Raw genomic sequence first — 27720 nt, 5'->3', positions numbered from 1 at the left:
CCTCATTAGCAAGTATTATTGTGTATATAGTGGTGTAAAACCCTGTGCTATTTTGTCTTCTTGTACTGACTGGAGGAGAATTTCTATAGTTACACTGAACTTTTCATCTTTTACCTTTTTTGCTTAAGTTTAAATTTACAAAACACCTTCGAAAAATACACTTCAAATCCTGTATTACAGGCTTTTGACTCACCTATTAACCATGTACGACAATGAATTGAAATTATACTTTTGTTGAAACTTACACTGCTACACGCAAAATATGAAAAAAAAAAAATAATAATTCTATAACAATATACATATTGTCTCTAAAACATGGAACTTATGTATGCTGTCAAAAAGTGATCATTTTATTCATAATCAAAAATGTTCAATTGCATAATCCAAAGACCTTAACAACTGAGATATTCTGTAGCTAATAAAGTTATTATAATTGACAACTTTATTTATATTTAGAGGTTATCTTCTTTTTGTCTACATTATTGACATTTATAATGCACATCTGAAAAGTGAATCTCATTAACTAAATACATTCCACTACCAACAAGGTGACAGAACAACTTTCAAAGTACAATCTGTACAATATTAGAAAAACAAAGAACCTGTACAACACAAAGCAATAGGAACTAGTAGTCAACCACATCAGTAATGAAATCCATTCTGCATGGAGTATATCATAAATAAATTACAGAAAGTAAAACATTGTCAACAAGATATTAAATAATATTTGCTTGTAACAATTATTTTTAACTAATAGGTGAAATGTTGTCTTTTCATATGGACATTGTTCACATGACTTTTTTCTGTACAATAAATTGTATGTGTTAACTGTAAATAAAAATGACTTCACTTGTAAAATTGCTCCTATCAGTGATACCAAAACCATATTCTATTTAACATATTTCAGACAACAATTTTACTGCTATGTTACTGATATTATCCACCAAAACTAAAACAACCTGAAGGCAATCACTCATAATCATGACAAATATGCGGAATAAACACAAAAATTTTTCATCTTTCCTTTCGTCTTTGTCTCTCTGCCATGTATCACTTTGAAAGCTACAGTGCCATTATACATGCATGGACCCTGTGTAATGGCACATGGGGGGAAATGCCAGGCTGTGTTATAATTTCTTAGATTCCTGGGAAGCACTCACACTTCATTTCTTACAGCAACAGCTACAATTGCCTAGTCTGTATGACAAGTATAGTTTTGCATCGAATAATACATTCATTCTTATAAGTAAGTTATCTTAAGAACTGTAATTTGACAACAGTACAGAAAATTTAACATAATAATATGTGATTCTAAATAGCTTACAGCAAATCTGTCATGATTCTTTTGCAAATATAATTTAAAAGCATTTTCTTTCCACTACGCTACTGCAAATAAGGAGCTGCAATACTTGCATTAATGATGTAATTCTCAAAGAGAAAAGGATTTGAATCTACAGGTATACTTCTTTCTAGACCACACAGGAATATTTTATGAAGCTGGGTAGAGTCCCAATACAAACAAGACTGAAAACAGAAAAAAATATCGCTTAACAAAATTACAAATCAAACAGTAAACATACAAAATATTTTCATTGCGCTACAATCGACAAATGGGGATTCAAAGAAACTGCAATATTTCATAAAGCAAAATAAACATTTTTGTGCAAAAATATATGTGTGAAACATGACATGACAGATACACTTATTTATTGCATATTTTATCTACTGACATCAGGTGATCTTTTATTAATACACTGTGAAACACATCACTACAGCCTAGGGGCATTTAGTAGGCTGCTGCAAGGCAAATGTAGTGTCTAATCAAATGTTTGTAGGAGATACACAGATATAAATGTTGTGAAATACTGCTAACAATAAGAGTAGATGTAAAAGTTGTTCTGTTTTAATATACAACTAATTAAATCAATGAATATCAGCCTTGAAGTCACTAATACCAAGATTATTCTCTGAAAGCCAAACAATTCCAACCATTTTAAAAGGTCACCAATTCTACACCTAATGAAATAGTAGTATGTGAAAAAACCTACTGATGAGGTGGAATAAATTAGTATTTCGTTTAAAGGCACAGAGAGAAGGAAGATATGCTCATTGAACATAAGCTGCCTGATACAAAAATGATGGTAAATCACAATGCCAGATCTCTTCCTTATCTTCAGTGTGTCTATTGGCAGACAGCAACTAATTTAACGGTTAAATGAGATGGTCAAAAATGAAAGAAGACAGATAAAATTGTTACATTAACATAAACTGCGTATTAGGAAAACGGCTTTTGACTGTACGGAATTATTATTTTGTTGTTCAATACCTCAGAAGCAAAACAAATTAGAGTCAGAAAAAGATGAGAAGAACAATTAGATTAATCTACAGTAGTATCCAGCAGAATGGAAATCAATCTCTGTCTTTCATTTCCCAGGTGATTAGGGAATCTCTATTGAGAACACCTATATTTTAAGATAAAGGTAATGAGACACACTCGAAGTTTAACTTTAGAAAAGGTATGCTGTGCACCAACCAGGTTTCCTTACTCTTACTACACTCTTTACATTATAACGTCATATTCGCAATAGTTCCACCAATTTATGATGTTGAGCATATTTCTGGTAATGTGCCAGTTCTGAAATCTTTATGCGTTTATTTTTATGTTGCATTCTATGCTACTGATAGCTCAAAAAGGTAGAAGAAGACTACATAGTGTCTGCCAACTGTCCTAGTATTGAGTACCACAGCAGTAGACACTTTCTAATGCATTAGTTTCTATCCAGAACATGCAAGGAAAATGAGATCCATACATAGTTCTCTCATGTGAAGGGCAGCAAATCTGCTTGAGAATGAAATATATACCAGCAGCGAAACAACAGGTGTTGCAATAATTGGAAGCACTAATATTTAAAAAATTAATAGTATCTGCACTCCTTTCCAACCCCCCCTACCCCCCTCTCTCCAACAAAAGAATACTCAAGATCTACCCTTTCTTCATGTAATGAAAGAGGCATAAATTTTCATTAAAAAAATCAAGTTTTTAAACTATAAAATGTAAAAATCTTACATAACTAATTACATTAAAATAGGATATTATTATTAACTGAAAGATAAATATGTGAAAAATTGATAACATGAATTAAATTCGCTCCAGACTTGAGCGAATAAAAATTATTTACAGAAACTTTATTGGTGCTTGATGTCAAAGCCATAAAAGATAACTTCACAAAAGAATGTGTCAATATTTTTAATCTAATATAAATAAAACATAAAATATTTGCATTTTTTCTAGTCTGAAAAAGTATAAATTAATGCAACTCTCAAAATATCACTGTAATTTAATTGCTGTTCTCCAGAAATGCTACCAAATCCATGATAACCAGTGTAGACACACTGAGGAGCATTCAAATACCTAGTCTATTAAACACCTTTTTCCATGTAATCAGTTACGAACTCTGGTGCTTAGCAAAATCAAGACATTCTTTTCGGGATTCTATAAGCTGGAAAAATTATATGAATTATTTATGTTTACTGAATAGACTACACAATTATGGGCTTCATTTCCTCTCTCTCAAAAACCCTCTCCTTGCAAGAATGACCTTCATGCTATCAGAGACTACAATAAATATGTTTTAAAGAATTGTTCAAAATATTCTGAATAGTGTAATCCTACAGAAACCACAGGCATTTGCCAAATCAAGTTGTACCCTACACATCTATTTATTATATTAATTGAATGAGACATCTTTATGTTCAAATTATACCAGTGTTTGAATGAATAAATGTGGTTAAACATCAGCAAATACCCCCAAAAATAAAAAATACTGAGAAAAAATTTTGGACTAATTGCTAAGAAGCTTAATACACAAAGGGATAAAACTACACACACATCCAAATTATTCATGTCCAGTGGATAAGCTTCTATACAATGTAAATTTGAAAAGACACATTACTGACGTATTGCTTAGTATGTTTTTAGTGCCTGAAACTTATTAACATCTGGCAAAAACTGTAATTACCCCATTTCCAATGACAGGGACTGACAATACTTACACACAATGACCAGTTAACTACTATTACTTATTTACCGCCTGCATCTCTAAACAAGGAATATACAAAAAGAACCAACTTCAGTACAAAAAGAAAATGTTCATTGAATAAGTTCTACAAAAACTGTAAAGACCAAAACTCTCTGTAACATCACAAATGAATAAATAAGTGTTAGATAAGTGTTATGAATCTCTAAGTAAATGAGAGATCTAGAGAAATTTATTAACCATACCTATATGATAATGAGTGTAACAGCCATAAATAAATATATATGTATATATATTTTTTACACACCGTCAGTATCTTTCCAGAACAGATATTCTTACAAAACAAAAACTGAAGGCTTAAAATGTAGTAAAATAAAATAAATATAAAAATACAAATTACACAAATAAATAAATAAAAGGCATCACTATCACCACCGCTACATAAAAAGTACTTTACTGCATTACTACTTATTGGATAACTATGCAGAACAACTGTTCAAAATATATGGATTTCAATAATACAAGCGGTTGCATAAACAAAAACCACAAGCTGGAAGTGCAACATAAACTAAGGACAGAGGGAACAACCTAAGCCACCATTACATTATACAGCTACAAGTTTGTATATTTATGAGCGAACCTCCTGTTCTATTGCTGCGTTAGCAGTAACAATGCTCTCAGCTGGCGCTGGACTTGGGACTAATGTAGTATCCTGAGGTGCATCGGCATACTGGTCAGTAACTGCAGTTGGGGTTGGTTCTTGGTCTTGCTCTGAAATCTGAATATCCTGCACTGGAGGTACTGTGACATCACCACCTGCACCAGGATCAGGCGCAACACCAATGTCACTGTCCCGTAAGCGGCCACGACCCTTCGACATTCCTTCTGGTGGCGGAACGATAGGAATAGCTGCACGCTGGCGTTTCTGGGCTACAGGCGGTGGCCGTGACATCACTTGTTCTTCTGTGCTATAATATGTGATTCCTTGGGCTTGGAAAAGCTCTGGCGGCTGGCCTGGAGCCTGTTGCAAATAATAAAAATATTACATCATCTACAAATAATCAGTAAACATTTATACACAAACAAGTGATCATTTTAATTTAATTTTCTAGCAACTGATAAACGGCTTATTTCCACAACTTATTGGTTATAGGAAAGGATCAGGTATGAACTATTGTTAGGAGTCACTCAGTAAGCAAACATCTTCGGCATGGCTATAATTTTTCTGGAAACCTGCCCTGAAGTGAGCTCTCCATGCAGCGCAAGGAAGGATGTGCTATCACACAGAGATTTGACATCCCCAATGAGAAGAACAGTTGATCACACATCTAGTATGACAATGTGATTTCTAGACTATGGTAATGAATGTAACTAAGACTTGCAAAGAAAGCAGTCAACACAGTAAAAATGTAAAAAATATTAACATACCATTTTATAGAGCTTTCGAAGGTGACTTAGTTGCCGCAACATGAGGAGTTTTATGAGAAATATTAATGAAGTTATCAATTATGAGAAATTGCTAATCAGCGAAAATACGTAGTTTACAAAGTCAGATCACTATACACTGCATTATCATTCTCTCTATAATTCTAATGACATGTCCACAAGGAACATAAAACAAGGACATTAATTACCTTACTGTTAATCATGCTAACTAAGACAAGTACAGGGAACTGGTGTAGGGCACTATTATTTCATTCTTTCCGTATTGCCTCAGATATTTTCAAGCAATTCTGAAGTTTTTTCATCTTTTCACATCCATAAATACTCTTTTCACTTTGACATTTGTCTCTTTTAGTTTAAATCCTATAATTTTCTTCTTCAGTTTCTTGAGATTTTATGTTTTGTTTTGCTGATCTTCCAATCTAACCTTTTTTTTTTAATGATATCTGGAGTCCTATTTTTTGTGCTGTGTTTTGCAGGCTTGTTGTTGTTGTCTTCTGTCCTGAGACCGGTTTGATGCAGCTCGCCATGCTACCCTATCCTGTGCAAGCTTCTTCATCTCCCAGTACTTACTGCAACCTACATCCTTCTGAATCTGCTTAGTGTATTCATCTCTTGGTCTCCCCCTACGATTTTTACCCGCCCCACTTCCCTCCAAAGCTAAATTTGTGATCCCTTGATGCCTCAGAACATGTCCTACTAACCGGTCCCTCCTTTTTGTCAAGTTGTGCCACAAACTCATCTTCTCCTCAATACTTTTCAGTACCTCCTCATTAGTTACATGATCTATCCATCTAATCTTCAGCATTGTTCTGTAGCACCACATTTCGAAAGCCTTTATTCTCTTCTTGTATAAACTATTTATAGTCCATGTTTCACTTCCATACATGGCTACACTCCATACAAATACTTTCAGAAATGACTTCCTGACACTTAAATCTATACTCGATGTTAACAAATTTCTCTTCTTCAGAAACGCCTGCCTTGCCATTGCTCAGCATCACCCGACTTAATTTGACTACATTCCATTATCCTCGTTTTGCTTTTGTTGATGTTCATCTTATATCCTCCTTTCAAGACACTGCCCATTCCGTTCAACTGCTCTTCCAAGTCCTTTGCTGTCTCTGATAGAATTACAATGTCATCGGCGAACCTCAAAGTTTTTATTTCTTCTCCATGGATTTTAATACCTACTCCGTATTTCTTTTGATTGATTTACTGTTTGCTCAATATACAGATTGAATAACATCGGGGACAGGCTACAACCCTGTCTCACTCCCTTCCCAACCACTGCTTTCCTTTGCAGGCTTATTATTTGATTTCTGGTTACTTTCATGTTATTAGCTAGTAACACAAAATCATCTGTGAATCCCAAGCAATTTAAGTTTATTTGATCTCTCCTGGTCACAATCTGTATTGCCATAGGATTTTTCTTGTACGTACCATTCTGTCATCAAGTATTCCAGAGCACAGGTGAAGAGTACTGGTGATAGACTATAATCCCATCTTAGCTCTTCTTTAATTTTAAATGGCTCAGACAGTTCTCCTCTGAATTTTGGGAGGGTTTATTTTATCATTTTAAAATCAGGGATGTAGTCAAATTTTTTTTTAATGTTTCTGATTTTGTAGATCCGTGAATACAATGACAGCTTTTCTGAAATCTACACAGGTTATGATTTCTCATTTTTTGACTTCTTTTGTAGATAACAATTACTAATTTTACAGTGATTATTTTTTCCAGATGTGTTCCCTGGGATGTGAATGCTCATTGGTAGTCTTTTAGCTCTTGTTCAAATTGAACTTTACAGCGACTGTACAGAATTCTTAACAATACTTCATATGTGCAATCCAAGAGGGAAATCCCTTGGTTGTTACTGGGATTAGTTTTTTCCTCCTTTTTTGTATAATGTAAGCAGTCCAATGTTCTGATTGTTCTTCAGATTTTCAGTGCAGCAGTGTAATATATCTTCGCTTGTTCTGTTGCATGTTTCAACAGTTCTGCAAATGTTTGATCTTCTCTTCATCCCTTGTTGGTCTTGAGCTCTCTCAAAGTTTTGCAGACTTCAAAGATTGTTGGTGGGTTTATATTTTCAGGTGGTGTTTTTATTGGGATTTCTGTGTTTATCTGAAGGGATGTGTCCTAATTCCCCCATTGCACAAATTAAGGCTACAACACAAATTTAAAGAACTATCTCCTTTCTGCAAGCTATAAGGGAATACAAAATTGTGTAAGCATGCCTCCTCCAAAGAGTTCTGAAGCAACTATCACAAAACTGGGGAATACCAAACGAGCTTCTGCACTAGTGAAAACTGTATTGAACAAATATTCAGTTTAAAAACAGGAACAGTTCGATCGTATTCTCCTTTGTGGATGGACTTAATGAAGGTGTGTGATTCAGTCAATAGGCAGTCCCTTCTTATCATCCTCAAAGAACAATGACTCCACCCAAAAACACTCAATTCATCAAACAAATACTAACCAATACAACCTCTATAGCAAAATTCATGGGTGTTGTGTCAGAACTATTGCTGATCAAAATCAATGTTCGGCAGGGAGTGGTCTGTCTCCTATCATCTTTAATCTGGTTTTGGGCCGTAATCTGAGAGTGGGAAAAAGAACTTAAAAACAAAACTATTGAAAACCTGTACAACCTGGTAGACGTAAAAGTGACATCCCAATTTCTTGTCCAACTTTCGCAAATGACCCAGCAATACTAGCAGACAATGAGATGACTGCAATTAAAAAGACAGAAACTCTCAAGCAATTGACTGAAAGAGTTGGCTTTCAAGTATTCCTCCAAATAACCGAGTACAGCTGATCAAAAGCTGATCACAAAATATGGACAAAGAGAGAAAGTTCAATACTTGTATTTGAGAGAAATCCTTGAATCTACAAGGCAGAGAGAAAATGGCACAAAAAATTTGAATGCAAAAGCTTAGGAGAGCTTACAGCACAATCTACTACACCTATAGTGAGAAACTTATGTCCATACACATGAAAATCAGGCACTATGATACAGTTACTAAACCTGAAGTCTTGTACGTTAGTGAAATTCTTCATTCCACAGAAAAGGTGATCTGGAAGATATCCTAAAAGGACAATGCAAAATTCTGAAAGACATTCAGCCCCAGAAGAACAGAAGATGGTTTCAGATTATAATGCCAAAAAACAACCAAACAACTAATAAAATCTCACAACAGATGTCAGAAAAAGAAGATTGAAGTTTTATGGACATGTTACTGGCAATATGTAAAATATGGCATTCTTCAGAATGCCTATGTAATGTATATGAAATGTCTGAAATTGAATGTCAAAATAAGAACAAGATTGATTTTTATACACTGACAAGGCATTGTATACTTAGCTGGATTTTCTCCTGGCAACGTATATAATACGCCAAATTCTGCCTTTTTCTTCCCCTCACCACTACTGTTTGTGGTGGTGTTCGGGTCTTTGTTTAACGGTTGCGAAGACAGCTTATTGTCGTACGACGTTCAACTAACACGCCACAGATATCACTATACTAGTTCTCCAGTGTATAGCATCTGGCTGAAGTTCCACAGATGCTCTCCTCTCATCCTACCCTGTTGTTCTTGTATCACCATGTCAGGAAAGAGTGTAGTCCTAAGACAGGAATCACGCCATGCTGACACGCAACAACGGTTCTGCGATGAATTATCTCAAGTAAGAGCCGATGCTACTAAAAACTGTGGTTTCCTAACCGAAACCAGTTACCAAAAGTTAGACTATGATGTGAGAAAGGCTAAGATGACCATGAAGAAGGAACAGCGGGACTATCATCTGCCGAAACACTATGACGTAATGATGGTCGAGAAAAAGACTTAGTTGGTCTAATCCGTTAGAGATGGTATGAGTGCTACTGAAACTTATGTTGTGAACTCCTAGTTATCTGACATACTCCATAAGGGCCATTTGGCTGTTGGTCATGGACGGCAGGACAGGATGTTGGAAGAACTTTCGCCGAAGTATAAGAACATTACCCATATGATACTGAGCTGCACGTTCACCTCTGTGAGCCTTGGCAGAACAAGCAAAAAGGTTTTGTGTAGTCAAGCCAATGTTTTTTTCAGAATTCAGCCGCTGTTGTCAGGTTAATCTCATCGATTTTGAGTCCAATCCTGATATGTATCACATGTTCTCTACTGCTTCCATGATGTGGGAGAAGCAGTGGACCACAAAACATACGATTTTCATCCACCAAACACTACTGGTATTCTCAGTGGGAAATGCAATATCCTGATTCTCCTACCAGGCCTGTTAGTTATAATGAAGAATTACCAGAACCAGTGACTCCTGAGAATGTAGTAGTGATTAAAGATGAATACTCCTGTAGGCTGTTTACCACATTGTTTGCAAATTCCCCAGACTGTAGCATCATTGGAGCATCAAGCAATGAAATTATGTCGATGAAATTGTAGGCTACTTCTTCTGCTCACTTTGATTTTAGAGCCCTGAGAACTACAAACATAGTGAGAAGATCTTAGTAGACCATTATAAACTTGTACACTCCTGCTTGGTCTCCTGTGTGTTCCTTGCTGCAAAACAAAACAGAAAATCTCAAGAATACAGCCTACAGGAGTATTGGTCCATCTTGAAGATTGACCATGGTAAGCCACACCACTCAAAGTCAGGGGTGCATCAAAAGAGCAAATCAGGACATTGAAAATACGCTGTGTACTTGGATGCAAGAAAAAAAGCTAGATGCTGAAGTGATGGACTGTGGTTTGTCGAACTTATGAAAAACAGAGCTTTTCATTCTGGGATTAACAAAATGCCATACGAAGGTCTGTTCAGTTGCAAAGCTAGAGTAAGTCTCTCGACATCGTCGTCTTATACAAAAAGTAGAGAGTGGGAAAGAGCTGGAAAAAAATAACAGAGAGGTCACAAACAACACAACAGCAGAAAGAAAGACTAGATGAATCAATGCAAGAGGCGCAGCTCCCTGCAGAAGACATAGATGAGAATGCAATCCATGATTGAGTAAACCAACACAGTGATGAAGGCATGATTATTGAAGAGCCTTCCATTTCTGTTGTCACCGAAGACCCCCTTTATACATATATATATATATATATCACACGACAAAAGTGTGACCGAAACATTCATGCCATCTGTGCATTTCTCCTAAAGACAATGAGCATGACAAAGTAGAAGGTTATGGGGTTGTCATTTCATACAGTGTTTGCTTCACTATTGAGAACGCTATTGAAAGTAAAACGGAGTCAAAACTGAACCTTGAGGTTTAAGTCACGAAATGATAAGGATTATTACAAAAAAGTTCCTCCTGTGCCTTTTGGTACCAATGTGAAAGTTTTGAATCCCGATGTTGACAAAGGGCAGGGTGACTCATTCAATCTGTTTGCATTTGTGAACCACACAGAAAATAGCTTTTACCAACTTGGAACCACAGGAGGAATCTTGAAGCAACTCTTTTCAAGATCAGAATTCACTGTATGTACAAAGAACTCAATGAGAATTGAAGACGTTCCTGACCACAAAATAACTCTCCAATCTGCAGCTAATCAGTCCCCAGAAAGTGGCCAATGATCATTCAACATGAAATGCCAAAATATGATGCGCCTCTGTGTGAAAAAGAAAATTAAGTGCAATTGAAAATGTCATTCAAGCCTTCCCTGCTGCAACAAATGGGTCATGCCAGTTCTTCTTTGTGTTTTATTGGTTAACAACATTCTGTTCACATTCTTCAGAATTGAATGTACAAGATCAAATTGCCAATATTTAAAACAATCTTTTGTGAAGAAGAAAAGAGAGTACTTCAATCTTAGTTCTGCTTTCTTTGTTTTCCAATAAGAATATCCTATGCTTTGTTTCAGTTTTGTTCTTTGGGTTTTGTATTAATCAATAAAGGCATCTCATCTTGTGCCCTTTTAACACTTTTCGTAAATGGTACTGGTCATTCTGTACAATGCCTAAGAATTTTATAGAACACCTAGTAAAAGCATATAACATTTTCATAAACAACTTATACTTCACAGTTTGCCTAAAACCTATGCATTCTATAGAATACCGGGTTTGCATACAATGCCAGTAACTGACATATCCACAGATTCCCAAAAACAAGACTCACTCACTAAACTGCAACATACTTAGAACAACTCAGACCCATACCCTGGTTCCAACAGGTTAAAAACAATTTACAAAATTATCATATAAATCCATGACACATTTTCAACCGAAATTTGTACAGAGAAAAAAATTAGCAAACAAAGTATGGCCAGAGAATGAAATCACCAGCAGACCAGGGACAAAGTGGACTGAAGAATAGAAAAATACCACACAGAAGACTGAAGCCTAATAGCTTTGTGAGATCAGACAGGGTCCAGTCACACTAAATAATAATAATAATATCTATAACTCAATTAACCATTTCAATCAAAACCAATGAAAACAATGTCCGCAGATTTCCAATTTAATAATAAAGAAAATGTGAGTGTAGAGTGTAGAAATGTATATGAATCCTTTACAACTTTGTGAGAAGGAAAGCTGCTACTCACCATATAGTGGAGATGCTGAGTCGCAGATAGGCACAACAAAAAGACTCTCGCAATTAAAGCTTTTGGCCATTAAGGCCTTTGTCAACACTAGACACACACACACACGGAACTCTCATACATGACTCCAGGCTCAGGCAACTGAAAACCAGTGCATGATGGGAGTGACAACTGGGTGGGGGTCAGGAGGAGGTCGGGTTGGGGTGGTGGAGGGATAGTATGGTGGGGGTGGTGGACAGTGAAGTGCTGCAGGTCAGACAGAGGGCAGTGGAAAAGGAGAGAAATAAAAACACTGCGTGTGGTGGTGGAATGACAGCTGTGTAGTGCTGGAATGGGAACAACCCTGCCTTTGATGGGATATGTGATGTTAGTGACCTGACTGGAGTAGATGGTGATGGGACGATATACGGGACAGGCCTTGTTGGCCGAAAGCTCACTACTGACAGTCTTGCTGTTGTGCCTATCTGTGACTCAGCATCTCCACTATATGGTGAGTAGCAACTTTTCTTCTCATGATACTGTTACATTCCATCTTGGATTTTCCATTGTTTGATTCCTTTGCAATTTTAATATTGTAAATTTTGTAATTATCCTAGATTATTTAAAATGACGCATGTGAGCCAAATGACACTGGCGAGTCAACATAAGATGCCTAAGGTAGACAAGAATGTAGGCAGAAACAATCAAGTTTTCACAACTGTCAGACACGGAACCAGAAAGCCTCACAATTTGCTCGGACTTTTAATTTTTTGCTCAGTTTGGTGTCAGGAATCTGTTTAATTTACCAAACTATTAGACTCAAAAGAATTCTGACATATGAATAGCTTAAATAGGAATGTTTCTAGTAAATGATACAAGTTTTTTTTTTTATTTTATGTGCAGTGGCACTTGTAATTTACTGAACTTTCATGTTGTACAATGACACTGCAGAAGAGGATAACCTCGATTCATGCTGCTAGTGCTCTCAATAAGCTGGTATCTGTCTGGCATTGTCCAAGTTACCAATTTAAGACTGTTTACACATTTTTACTGAATCTAAAGTCTGTGGGCATGAAGCAGTAAGTCTTTACAACATTCTTTTATCTTTGCTGTAGATTCGGTTATCCCAGATTTATTTTTCAACAAATGATGCCAACAGACTTACTGATCTTTCCAGCATGGTGTCCAATATTTCTTAAATACAGGATTATTCTAAATGATGGACCCATTTTCAAAACTTTGTATTTATTCCAGTTGTTGTTGTGGTCTTCAGTCCTGAGACTGTTTTGACGCAACTCTCCATGCTACTCTATCCTGTGCAAGCTTCTTCATCTCCCAGTACCTACTGCAGCCTTTACCCTTCTGAATCTGCTTAGTGTATTCATCTCTTGGTCTCCCTCTACGATTTTTACCCTCCATGCTGCCCTCCAATACTAAATTGGTGATCCTTCGATGTCTCAGAACATGTCCTACCAACCGATCCCTTCTTCTAGTCACGTTGTGCCACAAGCTCCTCTTCTCCCCAATTCTATTCAATACCCCCTCATTAGTTATGTGATCTACCCATCTAATCTTCAGCATTCTTCTGTAGCACCACATTTCGAAAGCTTCTATTCTCTTCTTGTCTAAACTATTTATCATCCACGTTTCACTTCCATACATGGCTACACTCCATACAAATACTTTCAGAAACGACTTCCTGACACATAAATCGATACTCGATGTTAACACATTTTTCTTCTTCAGAAACGCTTTCCTTGCCATTGCCAGTCTACATTTTATATCCTCTCTACTTCGACCATCATCAGTTATTTTGCTCCCCAAATAGCAAAACTCCTTTACTACTTTAAGTGTCTCATTTGCTAATCTAATTCCTTCAGCATCACCCGACTTAATTCGACTACATTCCATTATCCTCGTTTTGCTGTTGTTGATGTTCATCTTATACCCTCCTTTCAAGACACTGTCCATTCCGTTCAACTACTCTTTCAAGTCCTTTGCTGTCTCGGACTGAATTACAATGTCATCGGAAAACCTCAAAGTTTTTATTTCTTGTCCATGGATTTTAATACATACTCCAAACTTTTCCTTTGTTTCCTTTATTGCTTGCTCAATATACAGTTTGAATAATATCGGGGATAGGCTACAACCCTGTCTCACTCCCTTCCCAACCACTGCTTCCCTTTCATACCCCTCAACTCGTAAGACTGCCATCTGCTTTCTGTACAAATAGTAAATAGCCTTTTGCTCCCTGTATTTTACCCCTGCCACCTTCAGAATTTGAAAGAGAGTATTCAAATCAACATTGTCAAAAGCTTTCTCTAAGTCTACAAATGCTAGAAACGTAGGTTTGCCTTTCCTTAATCTTTCTTCTAAGATAAGTCGTAGGGTAAGTATTGCCTCACTTGTTCCAACATTTCTACAGAATCCAAACTGATCTTCCCCGAGGACAGCTTCTATCAGTTTTTCCAATTGTCTGTAAAGAATTCGCATTAGTATTTTGCAGCTGTGACTTATTAAACTGATAGTTCGGTAATTTTCACATCTGTCAACACCTGCTTTCTTTGGGATTGGAATTATTATATTCTTCTTGAAGTCTGAGGGTATTTCACCTGTCTCATACATCTTGCTCACCAGATGGTAGAGTTTTGTCAGGACTGGCTCTCCCAAGGCTTTCAGTAGTTCTAATGGAATGTTGTCTACTCCAAGGACCTTGAATCGACTCAGGTCTTTCAGTGCTTTGTCAAACTCTTCACGCAGTATCATATCTCCCATTTCATCTTCATCTACATCCTCTTCCATTTCCATAATATCGTCCTTAAGTACATCGCCCTTGTATAGACCCTCTATATACTCTTTCCACCTTTCTGCTTTCCCTTCTTTGCTTATAACTGGGTTTCCATCAAAGCTCTTGATATTAAGCTCTTGATATTCATGCAAGTGGTTCCCCTTTCTCCAAAGGTCTCTTTAATTTTCCTGTAGGCAGTATCCATCTTACCCCTAGTGAGATAAGCCTCTACATCCTTACATTTGTCCTCTAGCCATGCCTGCTTAGCCATTTTGCACTTCCTGTCGATCTCATTTTTGAGACGTTTGTATTCCTTTTTTCCTGCTTCATTTGCTGCATTTTTATATTTTCTCCTTTCATCAATTAAATTCAATATTTCTTCTGTTACCCAAGGGTTTCTACTAGCCCTCGTCTTTCTACCTATTTGATCCTCTGCTGCCCTCACTATTGCATCCCTCAAAGCTACCCATTCTTCTTTTACTGTATTTCTTTCCCCCATTCCTGACAGTTGTTCCCTTATGCTCTCCCTGAAACTCTGTACAACCTCTGGTTCTTTCAGTTTATCCAGGTCCCATCTCTTCAAATTCCCACCTTTTTGCAGTTTCTTCAGTTTTAATCTACAGCTCATAACCAATAGATTGTGGTCAGAGTCCACATCTGCCCCTAGCAATGTTTTACAATTTAAAACCTGGTTCCTAAATCTCTGTCTTACCATTATATAATCTATCTGATACCTTTTAGTATCTCCAGGGTTCTTCTATGTATACAACCTTCTTTCATGATTCTTGAACGAAGTGTTAGTTATGATTAAGTTATGCTCTGTGCAAAATTCTACCAGACGGCTTCCTGTTTCATTTCTTAGCCCCAATCCATGTTCACCTACTATGTTTCCTTCTCTCCCTTTTCCTACTGACGAATTCCAGTCACCCATGACTATTAAATTTTCGTCTCCCTTCACTATCTGCATAATTTCTTTTATTTCATCATACATTTCTTCAATTTCTTCGTCTTCTGCAGAGCTAGTCGGCATATAAACTTGTACCACTGTGGTAGGCGTGGGCTTCGTACCTATCTTGGCCACAATAATGCGTTCGCTATGCTGTTTATAGTAGCTTACCCATACTCCTATTTTTTTTTATTCATTATTAAACCTACTCCTGCATTACCCCTATTTGATTTTCTATTTATAACCCTCTATTCACCTGACCAAAAGTCTTGTTCCTCCTGCCACCGAACTTCGCTAATTCCCACCATATCTAACTTTAACCTATCCATTTCCCTTTTTAAATTTTCTAACCTACCTGCCCAATTAAGGGATCTGATATTCCACGCTCCGATCCGTAGAACACCAGTTTTCTTTCTCCTGATAATGACGTCCTCGAGTAGTCCCCGCCCGGAGATCCGAATGGGGGACTATTTTACCTCCAGAATATTTTACCCAAGAGGACGCCATCATCATTTAACCATACAGTAAAGCTGCATGCCCTCGGGAAAAATTACGGCTGTAGTTTCCCCTTGCTTTCAGCCGTTCGCAGTACCAGAACAGCAAGGCCATTTTGGTTAGTGTTACAAGGCCAGATCAGTCAATCATCCAGACTGTTGCCCCTGCAACTACTGAAAAGGCTGCTGCCCCTCTTCAGGAACCACACATTTGTCTGGCCTCTCAACAGATACCCCTCCGTTGTGGTTGCACCTACGGTACGGCTATCTGTATCGTTGAGGCACGCAAGCCTCCCCACCAACGGCAAGGTCCATGGTTCATGGGTTCCAGTACAAACGTGCTTTATATCAATGAAAAGAGGAATTTTTAAAATTGCTTTCATGATGTTTGATATCAATTTAAAACTTTCAAGAATCCGTCAGACATCATCCTCTGAGACACACAGTCTGTCTGTGCTTTTTCATTTGCACACACTCCCAGTCTGCTTAAACTGCTTAAACCAACAGCTAATGCTTTTGCGAGTTGGTGGCTGAATACCGCTGCACTGCAATTTGCAACTCACTTTCCACGAAGTCAAGAATGCAGAAAACCTCGTGCTCCATAGTCGCCATCTCACGCACAACTGACAGTGGAAGGGAATGGTGGCCCTATTGCTACACAAACTCTACTGGCCACTTCTGAAACCTTCACTGCCCGCCTGCCACCTCCCCCTCCCTCCCGGCCATGAATATTTGCTTTAATTGTATGGTGCAGAAAGACTGAGAAAGTTGTATACATTTATTATATTTGTCTCATTCATAAACATGCTTTTGCAGTTTCTGAATAAAAGTCCCACATCTTGTTTCTTGAAACTAGCTTGTGCTTGAATTTTTACCAAAGATCAAAATTTGCAAGGCTCTTCCATTGGCTTTAATCCCACCTTCCATGAGCCCTTTCTACACAACACTGCATAGCAATCTTTTGGGCTTTTTGAACTCATCCATTATATACATGCTCTCCATACACTAATTTTTACTCTATTAAATTTCATTTCTAGCACAAAATCTGCTGTGACCTGTCCTTGGAATTTTCTTGGGTGATATCATCTAAACAACTAAAAATTGCAGCAATAAGCCAAATTTCACTTTGAGAAGTGAAGACTACAGAAATGCAGACATAAGAAACAGACAATACATACAGAGCATTACAGATTCTGAATCATTCTTACAGAATAAAGGAAGATTTAGAATTTAATCTCTTGTCGTCAAAAAAGTCACTACATATTGGAGTATTAGCTATACCTGGACAAGGATGGGAAAGGTAATGACTTTACTCTAGCTAAAATAATAATTCCAACATTGCCTGAAATGATTCAGTGAAACAAAAGAAACCTAACTCTGGGTGTTCACACAGGGATATGAACACTGCTCTGTTTAAATGAGAGTCCAGTATCTCAACTACTGTACCATCAAGTTTTTGAGTCTTTAGACTAAAAGTAATATCAAATATGCTTATTATCCCTGATGGGGTAATGACTGCAGCATAATCATTTTTAATCTTTATTGGTTTCGAGGATTGTGAACCTACTGCTATTTGCACAAGATGGAGATACTTAACACGGCTACCCCTACTATTTCACAAAGAAACTAGAACAAGGTTTTAACAACTAATAGCACAATGGGACAGGGGCTATGTAAACATCGCATGACATACAAGATACCATGCTGGTTGCTTTCACAACCACAATGTATAATGTTTGGCACCCTTTTTTGAACAAAGAAAGGAATATTGGCATTTAAAGTCAGTCAATGAGGAGGTCACTTACACAGATGTTTAGTGAATATTTTAACAAGCATCATTATCACTATACTCTTCTTAACATATGAGTCATTCCACGTCAAAGGGATCAATATTAAAAAGTGTTCCCACTTGACCCTCTCCAAATTTAATGAAATTTGGTGTGAAGGTTCTATATGGTCTTTGATGGTTATATAGCAAATTTCAGTCCAGTATCTTCAATGGTTGAAGTTTTAGGGGCTTTTAAAGAGAGGCTACTCATCTTCACATCACATAAGAAGGTGCAAATGTGCCAAGTTTGCTAGGCTTTTTTAAAAGTTCTAGCAGACATTTGATCATTTGCTTTAATACACATAGACAACTTTTTATGCTGAATCACACCTTGGCAAAAATTAGGGATTTAGCTTTGTGATGGCATTGGGGAAACAGCAAAAACATTAGAAGCCCGTGCTAGTCTGCAGAGGCCCTTAGATAACCAAATATTGATTCCCTATGATTTATTCAAATTCTGCGATGTGAGTATTCCATGCATAAAGTTTTTATGTCCCAAATGAAGAGACTGAAAAAATTCAGCCTGATCAAGAAACAAGGTTTGCCATGGGACATACAATACCTGGAACAAGAGAAAGTCATAAATTTAAGCCAATTAATTGTAATCAGCTCAGAGTAAGCAGAGTTTCCAATGATGCTACAGCATTCACAGTTCATGCCTTCGAAGAAGATGAAGCAACTCCAGCAATCTCTATTGCAAGTTTACAACCAGGACAATGTGTTGCATGTATGTATGATAATTTTTGGTGGGTTGGAAATGTGTGTAAAGTTTAACATGAACAACAAGATGTCCTCATCAGCTTTATGCACCCACATGGTTCTGCTCACTCCTTCCACTGGCCAGCTGCTAAAGACACCTGCTGGATTCCTGAGCAATATATTTTCATGACTTTTTAGAAGCACCATCATCATCATCATCATCATCATCATCATCGTCATCGTCATCATAATCATCAGGAAGACAATACAGTTATCCACAATCTGCCCTTGAAAAATTGTAGAACTGTTTAACCAAAAATGGAACTGACTCTTGGCATTTTTGTTTTGCAAATTTGCTGTGTAGTGTTCACAGTTGATTTTATGACGTGTTAAAGTAATGTTTAAAACTGATTTATACACTGGAATTAAAAAAAAAATAATTATAGGACTTAATCAGCAAAATATTTCACTTTTCAATCTTCTAGAAGTGCTAAAATAATAACTTGTGAAACATATTCTTACTCATCAAGATCCAGAAATCAAACAATATAGCTTGGAAAGCTTGAACCATACTCTCTCCAACTGAAGCAAGGAAAAAAAAAAGCATTGAACAAAACACAGTTCAGATACTGCCCCCCCCCCCCCCCCTTCTGAAAATACCCAAAAATTTGCATGTAGAAAATTTTGGCCAAATTTGGAGAAGCTTATCTTTTCATCTAGGCATCCAATTTTAATTACATTTGATTCATATATAGAAATCACAGTTAGGAATAACCCTCTGAAGTTTTGGTGTGATTGGTTCATATGAAAAGTAGCAATGGTCAGTCAAACATTGGCTCTCGGAATAGTGCACTGAATTTTTTAGCCACTTTAGAGGCTTGTATCTGTATTTAGGTGTGGCTAAATCCCTATTTTTTGCCATGGTGAGATTCAGCATAAAAAGTTTTCTATGTATATTAAAGCAAATGATCAAATGTCTGCTAGAAATTTTAAAAAAGCCTAGCAAACTTGGTACATTTGCACCTTTGCACGTGATGCGAAGATGAGTAGCCTCTCTTTAAAAACCCCTAAAAATTCAACTACTGAAGACACTGGACTGAAATTTGGTGTACAACCACCTAAGACCATATAGAACCTTCACACTAAATTTCATTAGATATGGAGAGGGACGAGTGGGGACCCCTAGTCCCCTTGACGTGGAATGACCCATGTGCTAGAGTGTAACACTAAATACAAACACTGAGATGGAATCTAGTGCATCAGAAATGACATTTTATGCACATTCCACCATGTTTTTCATAATCTGAGTGAATTCAGATGTTACCATGTGTAAGTGTAAAGAAAAATAAAATTAAATGGTGAGTAACGTTAATCATCATCATCATCATCTTGGACAGTTTCTAGCCACTGGCTGGGTCTGTCGGGAACACAAGCCTCTCCATCGTGTTCTGTCTTTCCACCATTCCACCTCTTCCACCTTCGTCCAGTTCTCTCCTCTTCTCGTCACACATTCCTTCACTCCCTTCACCCATCTATCTCTTGGTCTTCCTCTGGGCCTCTTCCCCTCCAGTTGCAGATCAAACATCCTCTTTGGAATTCTTCCCTCATCCATTCTCTTCATGTGTCCATACCACTGCAGTCTTGATTTTTCTATCCTGTCCTGTACTGGTTCCTCCTTTAGTCTTTCCCTCACATACACATTTCGCAATCTGTCTCATCTTGTTACACTCAACCTGCTCCTCTGGAACTTCATTTCACTAGCCTGTATTCTACTTTTGTCGCTTTTGTGCATTACCCATGTCTCACTTCCGTATGCCAATATGGGGACAAAGTAGGTTCGGTATATAATTCCCTTGGATTTCTGTGGCACCTCCTTGCTCCAAATAAGCCCCCTAATGCATTTGTAGAACTGCCCTGCTTTTCTGCACCTTTCATTTATTTCCATTGCGTTTCCCCCCTTACTTTCAATCATGCTTCCCAGGTACTTGAAGTTCTCTACCACTTGTAGTTTTTCCCCTCCACAAGTTATATCCACATTTGGCCTATTCTTCTTCCTTGTTGTGACAATTATTTCACTTTTCTTTGCAGAGAAATGCATTCCATATTGTGCTGCCGCTGCCTCCCATGCATCTAACTGCTCTTGCACCTCCTTCTCGCAATTTCCCCATAACATCAGGTCATCGGCAAAAAGCACTGCTTTCATTTTATGATCTCCAATTGCATCTGATACTTGCTGTAGGATTTCATCCATAACAATAATAAACAATAAAGGCGAAAGTGCACTTCCCTGTCGCAGCCCATTTTCCAGCTTGAACCATGCAGTACATTCCCTCCCCACTTTCACACAACTCTCACTTCCCTCACACATTTTTCTGACTTTACGTGTTATCTCTTCATCTATCCCTTTTGCGTTCAGCACATCCCAGAGCTTGTCCCTACAGATACTGTCATACGCCTTCTCAATATCTAAAAAGGCCATGATTAAGTCCTTCCCGTACTCATAGTGCCTTTCCTGCAGTTGCCTTACCGCAAATATGAGGTCCGTTGTTGATCTTCCCGGTCTGAAACCGTACTGCTCCTCTTGCAGTCTACTTTCAATACTGCTTCTTATTCTCTTCTCCAGGATCTTTTCATAGATTTTTCCACAGTGGCATAGCAGGGTGATTCCTCTGTAGTTCTCACATCTCCTTTTATCCCCTTTCTTGAAGATCGGGACTATAATTCCTTTCTTCCAATCCTCAGGAATTCTGTTCTCCTTCCACACCACCCTCAGCACTCTGTATAGCCACTGGGTTCCTACTTCTCCTGCTGCTCGTATCATATCCACTGTTACTTCGTCCCAACCTGGTGCCTTGCCCCCTTTCATCCTCTTTATGGCTTCTTCCACTTCATTCCAAGTTAGATCATCAATTTCCCCACTATTACAATCGTCTGCTGCCTTATGCTCTCCATCACTGTTAGTTGCCCGCTTGGCGGCATTCAACAGATCTTCAAAGTACTCCTTCCAAATCTTTTTGAGCTCATGCATTTCCTCCACAACTCTTCCATTATTATCCATGATCCTCAGGCACTCGCTTCTGTCGTTCCTCTTATTTCTTACCATGGTGTAAAGTACTTTTTTGTTCCCTTCACTGTCCTCTTCTAACATTCTTGTCCATTTTTCCATCCACTTCTTCTTCTCCGCCCTTACTATGGTCTGTGCCGCTTTCTTGCTTTCCTTATATTTTACCCTAGCTTCCTCTGTTCGGGTCTGGAACCATTCTCTGAAGGCTTTGTTCTTTCGAAGTACTGCCTCTTTACATATGTTGTTCCACCATGGGGTTTCCTTACTTCTCCTCTTTGTGCTAGTTCTTCCGCACACAGTCACAGCTGCCTCAACTAGAGCCCTCTTAAAATCTCTCCATTCTTCTTCCACTGTTCTCTGATCTTCCTTTGGCAGCTTCTTCCTGATCAGTGTCTGGTACTGGGTCCTCCGTTCATCCTCTTTCAGCATCCATGTCTTCAACCTTTTCTCCTGTATATCTGTTGCCTCCTATCTTTTTTCTCTCTCAGGGTGGATACCAGGTAACACTCACAAGTGGTTGCTTTAAGCTGGTTTAAGGTTGGGGTGTGGGGAGTATCGCTGAAGTGGCACATTCCACGAAGAGGACTTCCTCATTCATTGTTGGAAAATATGAATTATATCTCAAAGAAAAATGAAGCTAGAATCACGCGTTGATCAGTGTGGTTTGGCAGTAGAAAAAGGAAGGCCGAAGTTTTGAATTTCATGTTTAAGATATTGTTCATGCAGGAGAATCGTACAAATGTACCTTTTTTTGACCATCGCACAGAGTCCTGGATGGGTGACATAGCAATAAGCATCCCTGACACATGGAAACAACTGAAAGAGTTGAAAATAAATAAGTCGCCAGGTCCGGATGGAATCCCAATTCGGTTTTACAAAGAGTACTCTACATCACTGGCCCCTTACTTAGTTTGCATTTACTGCGAATCTCTCCACCAGTGCGAAGTGACAAGCGACTGAAAAAAAAAAGCACAGGTGACTCCTGTATGTACGAAGAGTAAAAGAATGGACTCGCAAAATTACATACTAATATTCTTACCATCAGCTTACTGCAGAATTCTAGTGCATATTCCGAGTTCGAATATAACAAATTTCCCAGAGACTGAAAAGCTCTTGTCCATGAATCAGCACAGCTTTAGAAGTATATTTCATGCGAAACCCAGCTTGCTCTTTTCTCGTGTGATACTGCGAACTATGGATGAAGGGCAAGAGGCAGATTCTATATTTCTAGATTTCCGAAAAGTATTTGACACGGTACCTCACTGCAGATTGTTAACGAAGGTATGTGCATATGGAATATGCTCCCCGATATGTGACTGGCTCAAACTCAGAACGTTGTCCTCGATGGTGAGTACTCGTCAGAGACAGGGGTAACATCAGGAGCGCCCCAGGGAAGTGTAATAGGACTGTTACTATTTTCTACGTAATAAATGATTTGGCAGACAGGGTGGGCAGCAATCTATGGTCGTTCACTGATGACACTGTGGTGCACAGGAAGTTTTCAAAGATCAGTGACTGCAGGACGATACAAGATGACCTGGACAAAATGTCTAGATGGTGTGATGGATGCCAGCTGATTCTAAATGTAGAAAAATGAAGTTAATGTGGATGAGTAGGAAAAACAAACCCATAATGCTTAGATACAGCAGTTGTAATGTCCTGCTTGACACAGTTACATCATTTAAATATCTGGGCATAATGTTGCGAAGTGATACAAAATGGAACGGGCATATAAGAATTGTGGTAGGAAATATGAATGGTAGACTTCTGTTTATTTGGAGAATTTTAGGAAAGTGGTACGACACCATATTCTAAAAGTCGTGACCTCCTTTCTCTTTTTGTAAAGATATGTGAGCTGCTGATAAATATTACTATGATGGTATTTCAGTCTACACAATTTCATACATTTATTTGCATGTGACAAAAGTAACTTCCAGTTTGATGAAGTGGAGGATACAGTATCTTCTTCTTTTGTGTTTAATGAAAGAGTAATCACATCATTGTACACTCGTTACAACATAAAGAGTAAGGTTTTGATAATAATATAAAGCACATTTCAATACAGAATAATATAAAGCACATTTCAATACAGAGTGATCAGATATTGTGAAGTAATGATTACTAGGTACACTACTAATAAAAACACCACTACAGTAGCTCAGCAACTTCAATACTTAGCAGGATATGTTCACTGATTATTTCACAACACATTTATTTATAAGTGTATTAAGTTTATAACAGAGGTGTTTTGAGCAGATGGAAGTATTCCTTTTCCCACTGATTAACTCTGTACATGTATGGTGTCCATATTAATCATTATCAGTGTAACATAGTCGTCTCAAAGTGTTGCTCATTAATATTTGTGTTCCTTTCAATAACACAAGTTTGTCATTTCCTTTCATTAAAACTCTTATTTGTGTGGCAAAATACAAGCTCTGCATCTCAGAGAGAGAGAGAGAGAGAGAGAGAGAGAGAGAGATCAATAAAGTGAATGCTAATTATTTACTACACGCGAGTGTCTGCTCACAAACATTTACGAGTGAGTGTGCCGCTCATAGTCAATTATAGGTGAATAAATCTGGGTGGGGCATCGCATGCCACACATCATGCGGTAGCTTGTGGAGTATGCAAGTAGATGTAGATGTAGATTTTCAGTTGGGGAGGGCAATACCCAATGTATCTCTGGGAGAGTGAGTCGTCATTTCGGCACATGATGTAGTACAATCAATATACAAACTCAATGTTACGATGGAATATTGTGTGACTTAGGCTGAAATATTAAGATACAGAATGTTGTTATTTATGAAATAAAGGATTCGGCAGAAACAGTGCTAGCTCACAAGAGTGAATTTTGAATTATTGTGTATTATCTGTTTGGTTAACTTCAGAGACAAGAACATACTTCAGACAAAACAATTTGTACAGTTGACAGTTCTTTCTAGCACTACATGTGGGACTACTCATTATCATTCAAAAATGCAACAGCTAACATGATCAGATTAATCCTTATTGAACTGAGGATTATCACTTTCTTCCACTCACCCTGTACGTGAAGAAATTTTTTCATTTTAGTTTTGATTACTGATGTCTTAATAAACAAGAATACTTCAAGGAAGTTCATTTCACAAAATTCAACTATTTGGAGATAACTACAAGATTTTGTTGACAACAAATTTTACTTTCTATCAAGAACGTGCACTCAAAAGAGCAAGGAAAATATAATAATTACTTTTTCATAGCAGTGGTATGGTCAAACTGTTTTAATGAAGTGATTAATTCTCAAAGAACACAGCACTGCTCAGGATACAACATGGAAGTGCCATAGGATCGTTAAAATCAAAACTATAGCCGCTTCAAAATCATAGTAGATAACAGTGCTCTGTGTATTAATCATGCAATAAAAAATTTCTCTCTCAACATACGAGGTCGTTCAAAAAATTCCAGAACATTCGTAATTTCGCGCCAACGGTATGTCGGAGCAAAATGCAACTAGCATCTCTGCACAGGCCTGTGTTTAATGTGTAATTGCCGGAAGTTTCATTGTTATACATCTGTTAGTTACTGTTCAGTGCTGTAGAGTAGAAAGTTGTGTCGCACAGCATGCAAATTTTGAGATGGCACAGCTATACATGCAATGCATATGCATTAAACTCAAGAAAACCTTTACAGAGACACACACTAAGTGGCGCAAGAAGCCTACATTGCTGAGTGCTTAGCCATATTCAGTGTTATGAATGGTTCACAAGTTCAAGATGACCCTCATTCAGGATACCCTTCAACGTCTACCGACAACGCTCATGTAAGGAACGTCAACAAAACTGCATGCACCAATCGAACACTGACTGTCCAAGAGACTGCAGAAGAATGTATTATTTAGGTTTGATCGCCATGAAATCCTGATACAGGATCTTGGTGTGCATCATGCTGCCACCAAGTTTGTCCCATGGCTCATGAACCAAGACCAGAAAGACCCTTGCCTTGAAATTTGTGAAGAGCTTTCGTATCGCGCAAATGAGAATTAGAATTCCTTAAGAGAATCATCACTGGTGATGAGATGTGGGTCCACAGTTATGATGTTGAGACCAAGGTTCAGTCTTCACAATGGGTTGGGAAAGGTACTCCATGACCAAAAAATGTCAAAGCCATGCTGACAGTTTTCTCTGACTTTGAAGGATTAATTCATCAATAGTGACAAACTGTTAATTGACGGTATCATCAGGATGTGTTGCAAAGCCTGCAAGAAAATGTGAAAAGGAAATGGCCTGAAATGTGGCAAGACAAGTCACGGTTCTTGCATCACGAAAACACACCCGCACTTTCATCCCTGTTGGTGCATCACTATTGCACAGAAAACGAAATCACTATGCTGCCTCATCCTCCTTACTCTACAGACCTGGTCCCTGCAGACATTTTTTTATTTTCAAAGTTGAAAACCCCATTGAAAGTATGAAGATTTGAAATGATAGATGACGTAAATGAAAATTCACAGGCGGTGCTTCGTGCAACAGGCATACCAAGACTGCTTAAATGATGGCGAGAGCAATATATCAATTGTCGACATTGTCGACAAGAGTATTTCAAAGGAGCCCATGCACATTAAGTAAAAGGTAAGTGAAGAAAAATTTTGTGGACAAAGTTCCTGAATTTTTTGGACAGACCATGTACAAAAATTAGTAGACTGCACTACGAATGAAAGGAAATTAGTTTGCAACATCAAGGGCATTACAGTTGGAGCACTAGCTCAGTTGAATACAATGTATTTTTAAATATTGGGTGTGTCCATTTTAAATGACAGAGAATACACATGACATAACCCGTATCACAATGGAGGAATTTTAGAAAATGTCAAAAGCTAAACATTCAACAGTATTTTTAAATCTGTATGTCCGTCAGCCTTTTCCGGCCGATACCATTTCAGCAGCTTGTAACCACATGCTCTGTATCAGTCACAAATATGATTAGTATTAATTTTTTATTTTCATATTTAACTAGAAGCTTTAAGTCAGTCTGTGGTGTTCAGACAGTACAGTTTATGAAATACAGCTAGCAAAAGACAAACACTGATTTGAGAAACCGGTGTAAGTGTAAGGATTTAAAGATTTTTAATGATAATAGTCTAAATCACAATAATTTGATACTTATTCATGGTTTCAGAGTATTTAACCATCTTCAGAAAATGTTTAGATAAAGTGTCCATTGGTGCTACAGCTATGTCGTTTTGTATTGGACACCTGTGGTGCTCCAGGTTAACCAAGATCTGAACATTTTCTAAAGATGAAATAAATAAACCAAAGCAAGAAACATATATTAAATTTTTGCAATTTGGACTGTTGTCAATACGAGTTATTATTACAAAGAATTGCTGTGGGTTCAAAATATGTTACAACTAAAAGACACAAGCAATAAATTTTTACTGCTTTTCAAAATTATGATTGCTTACTGAGTACATAAAGCACCAATACACAACTTAGGCCATAAAGTGCAATAACGGTGTAATCACAGTACAATTTCATTTCTATTGTTACATAAACTAAATCATACTGAGAGCAGAACAGCGTATGTGTAGTTAGGCATGGAAGCCACCTCTGCACAACAGCCAGCAGTGGTTAACACTTTCTTCCAGGTCACAACTCTGACAGGTGAAAAACAGCAGTGAAATCATGGATGATTCCACAGTTTATTAAAAGATTCGGCAAATGCTGCGCAGTTATGAAACTCTCAACATGCCTTTAAACACGGGACCCACAGAGAGAGAGACGACAGCCCGTCTCGAGCTGACTCCCAAGGGCAAGTATTGAAGATGTAACAACTCATGACAGGAGCACAGTGTTGTATCGATTGCATGATTCACAGCCAGTTGAATGTGTAATTTAGCCACACCAGCAGTATGCTCAATAGTTACCCAGTT

General features: G+C 37.7%; 1 protein-coding gene across 1 annotated transcript in view; it reads right to left on the bottom strand.

Moving 5' to 3' along the window:
* Positions 1-335: 335 nt before the first annotated feature.
* Positions 336-27720, bottom strand: part of LOC126416576 (protein CASC3-like) — a 115378-nt gene continuing 87993 nt past the window's right edge. The window contains exons 10-11 of the mRNA XM_050084326.1: positions 4678-5058; positions 336-1524 (exon numbers count right to left, since the gene is read on the bottom strand). Coding sequence (XP_049940283.1) covers positions 1384-1524; positions 4678-5058 — 522 coding nt within the window. The 3' untranslated portion in view covers positions 336-1383. The remainder of the gene's footprint in view (positions 1525-4677; positions 5059-27720) is intronic.

The sequence above is a fragment of the Schistocerca serialis genome, chromosome 8, assembly GCF_023864345.2.
Source record: "Schistocerca serialis cubense isolate TAMUIC-IGC-003099 chromosome 8, iqSchSeri2.2, whole genome shotgun sequence".
In the NCBI taxonomy this organism is placed as follows: domain Eukaryota; kingdom Metazoa; phylum Arthropoda; class Insecta; order Orthoptera; family Acrididae; genus Schistocerca; species Schistocerca serialis.
The sequence above is the reverse complement of the archived record's forward strand: the minus strand, read 5'-3'. Positions and strand labels throughout refer to the sequence as shown.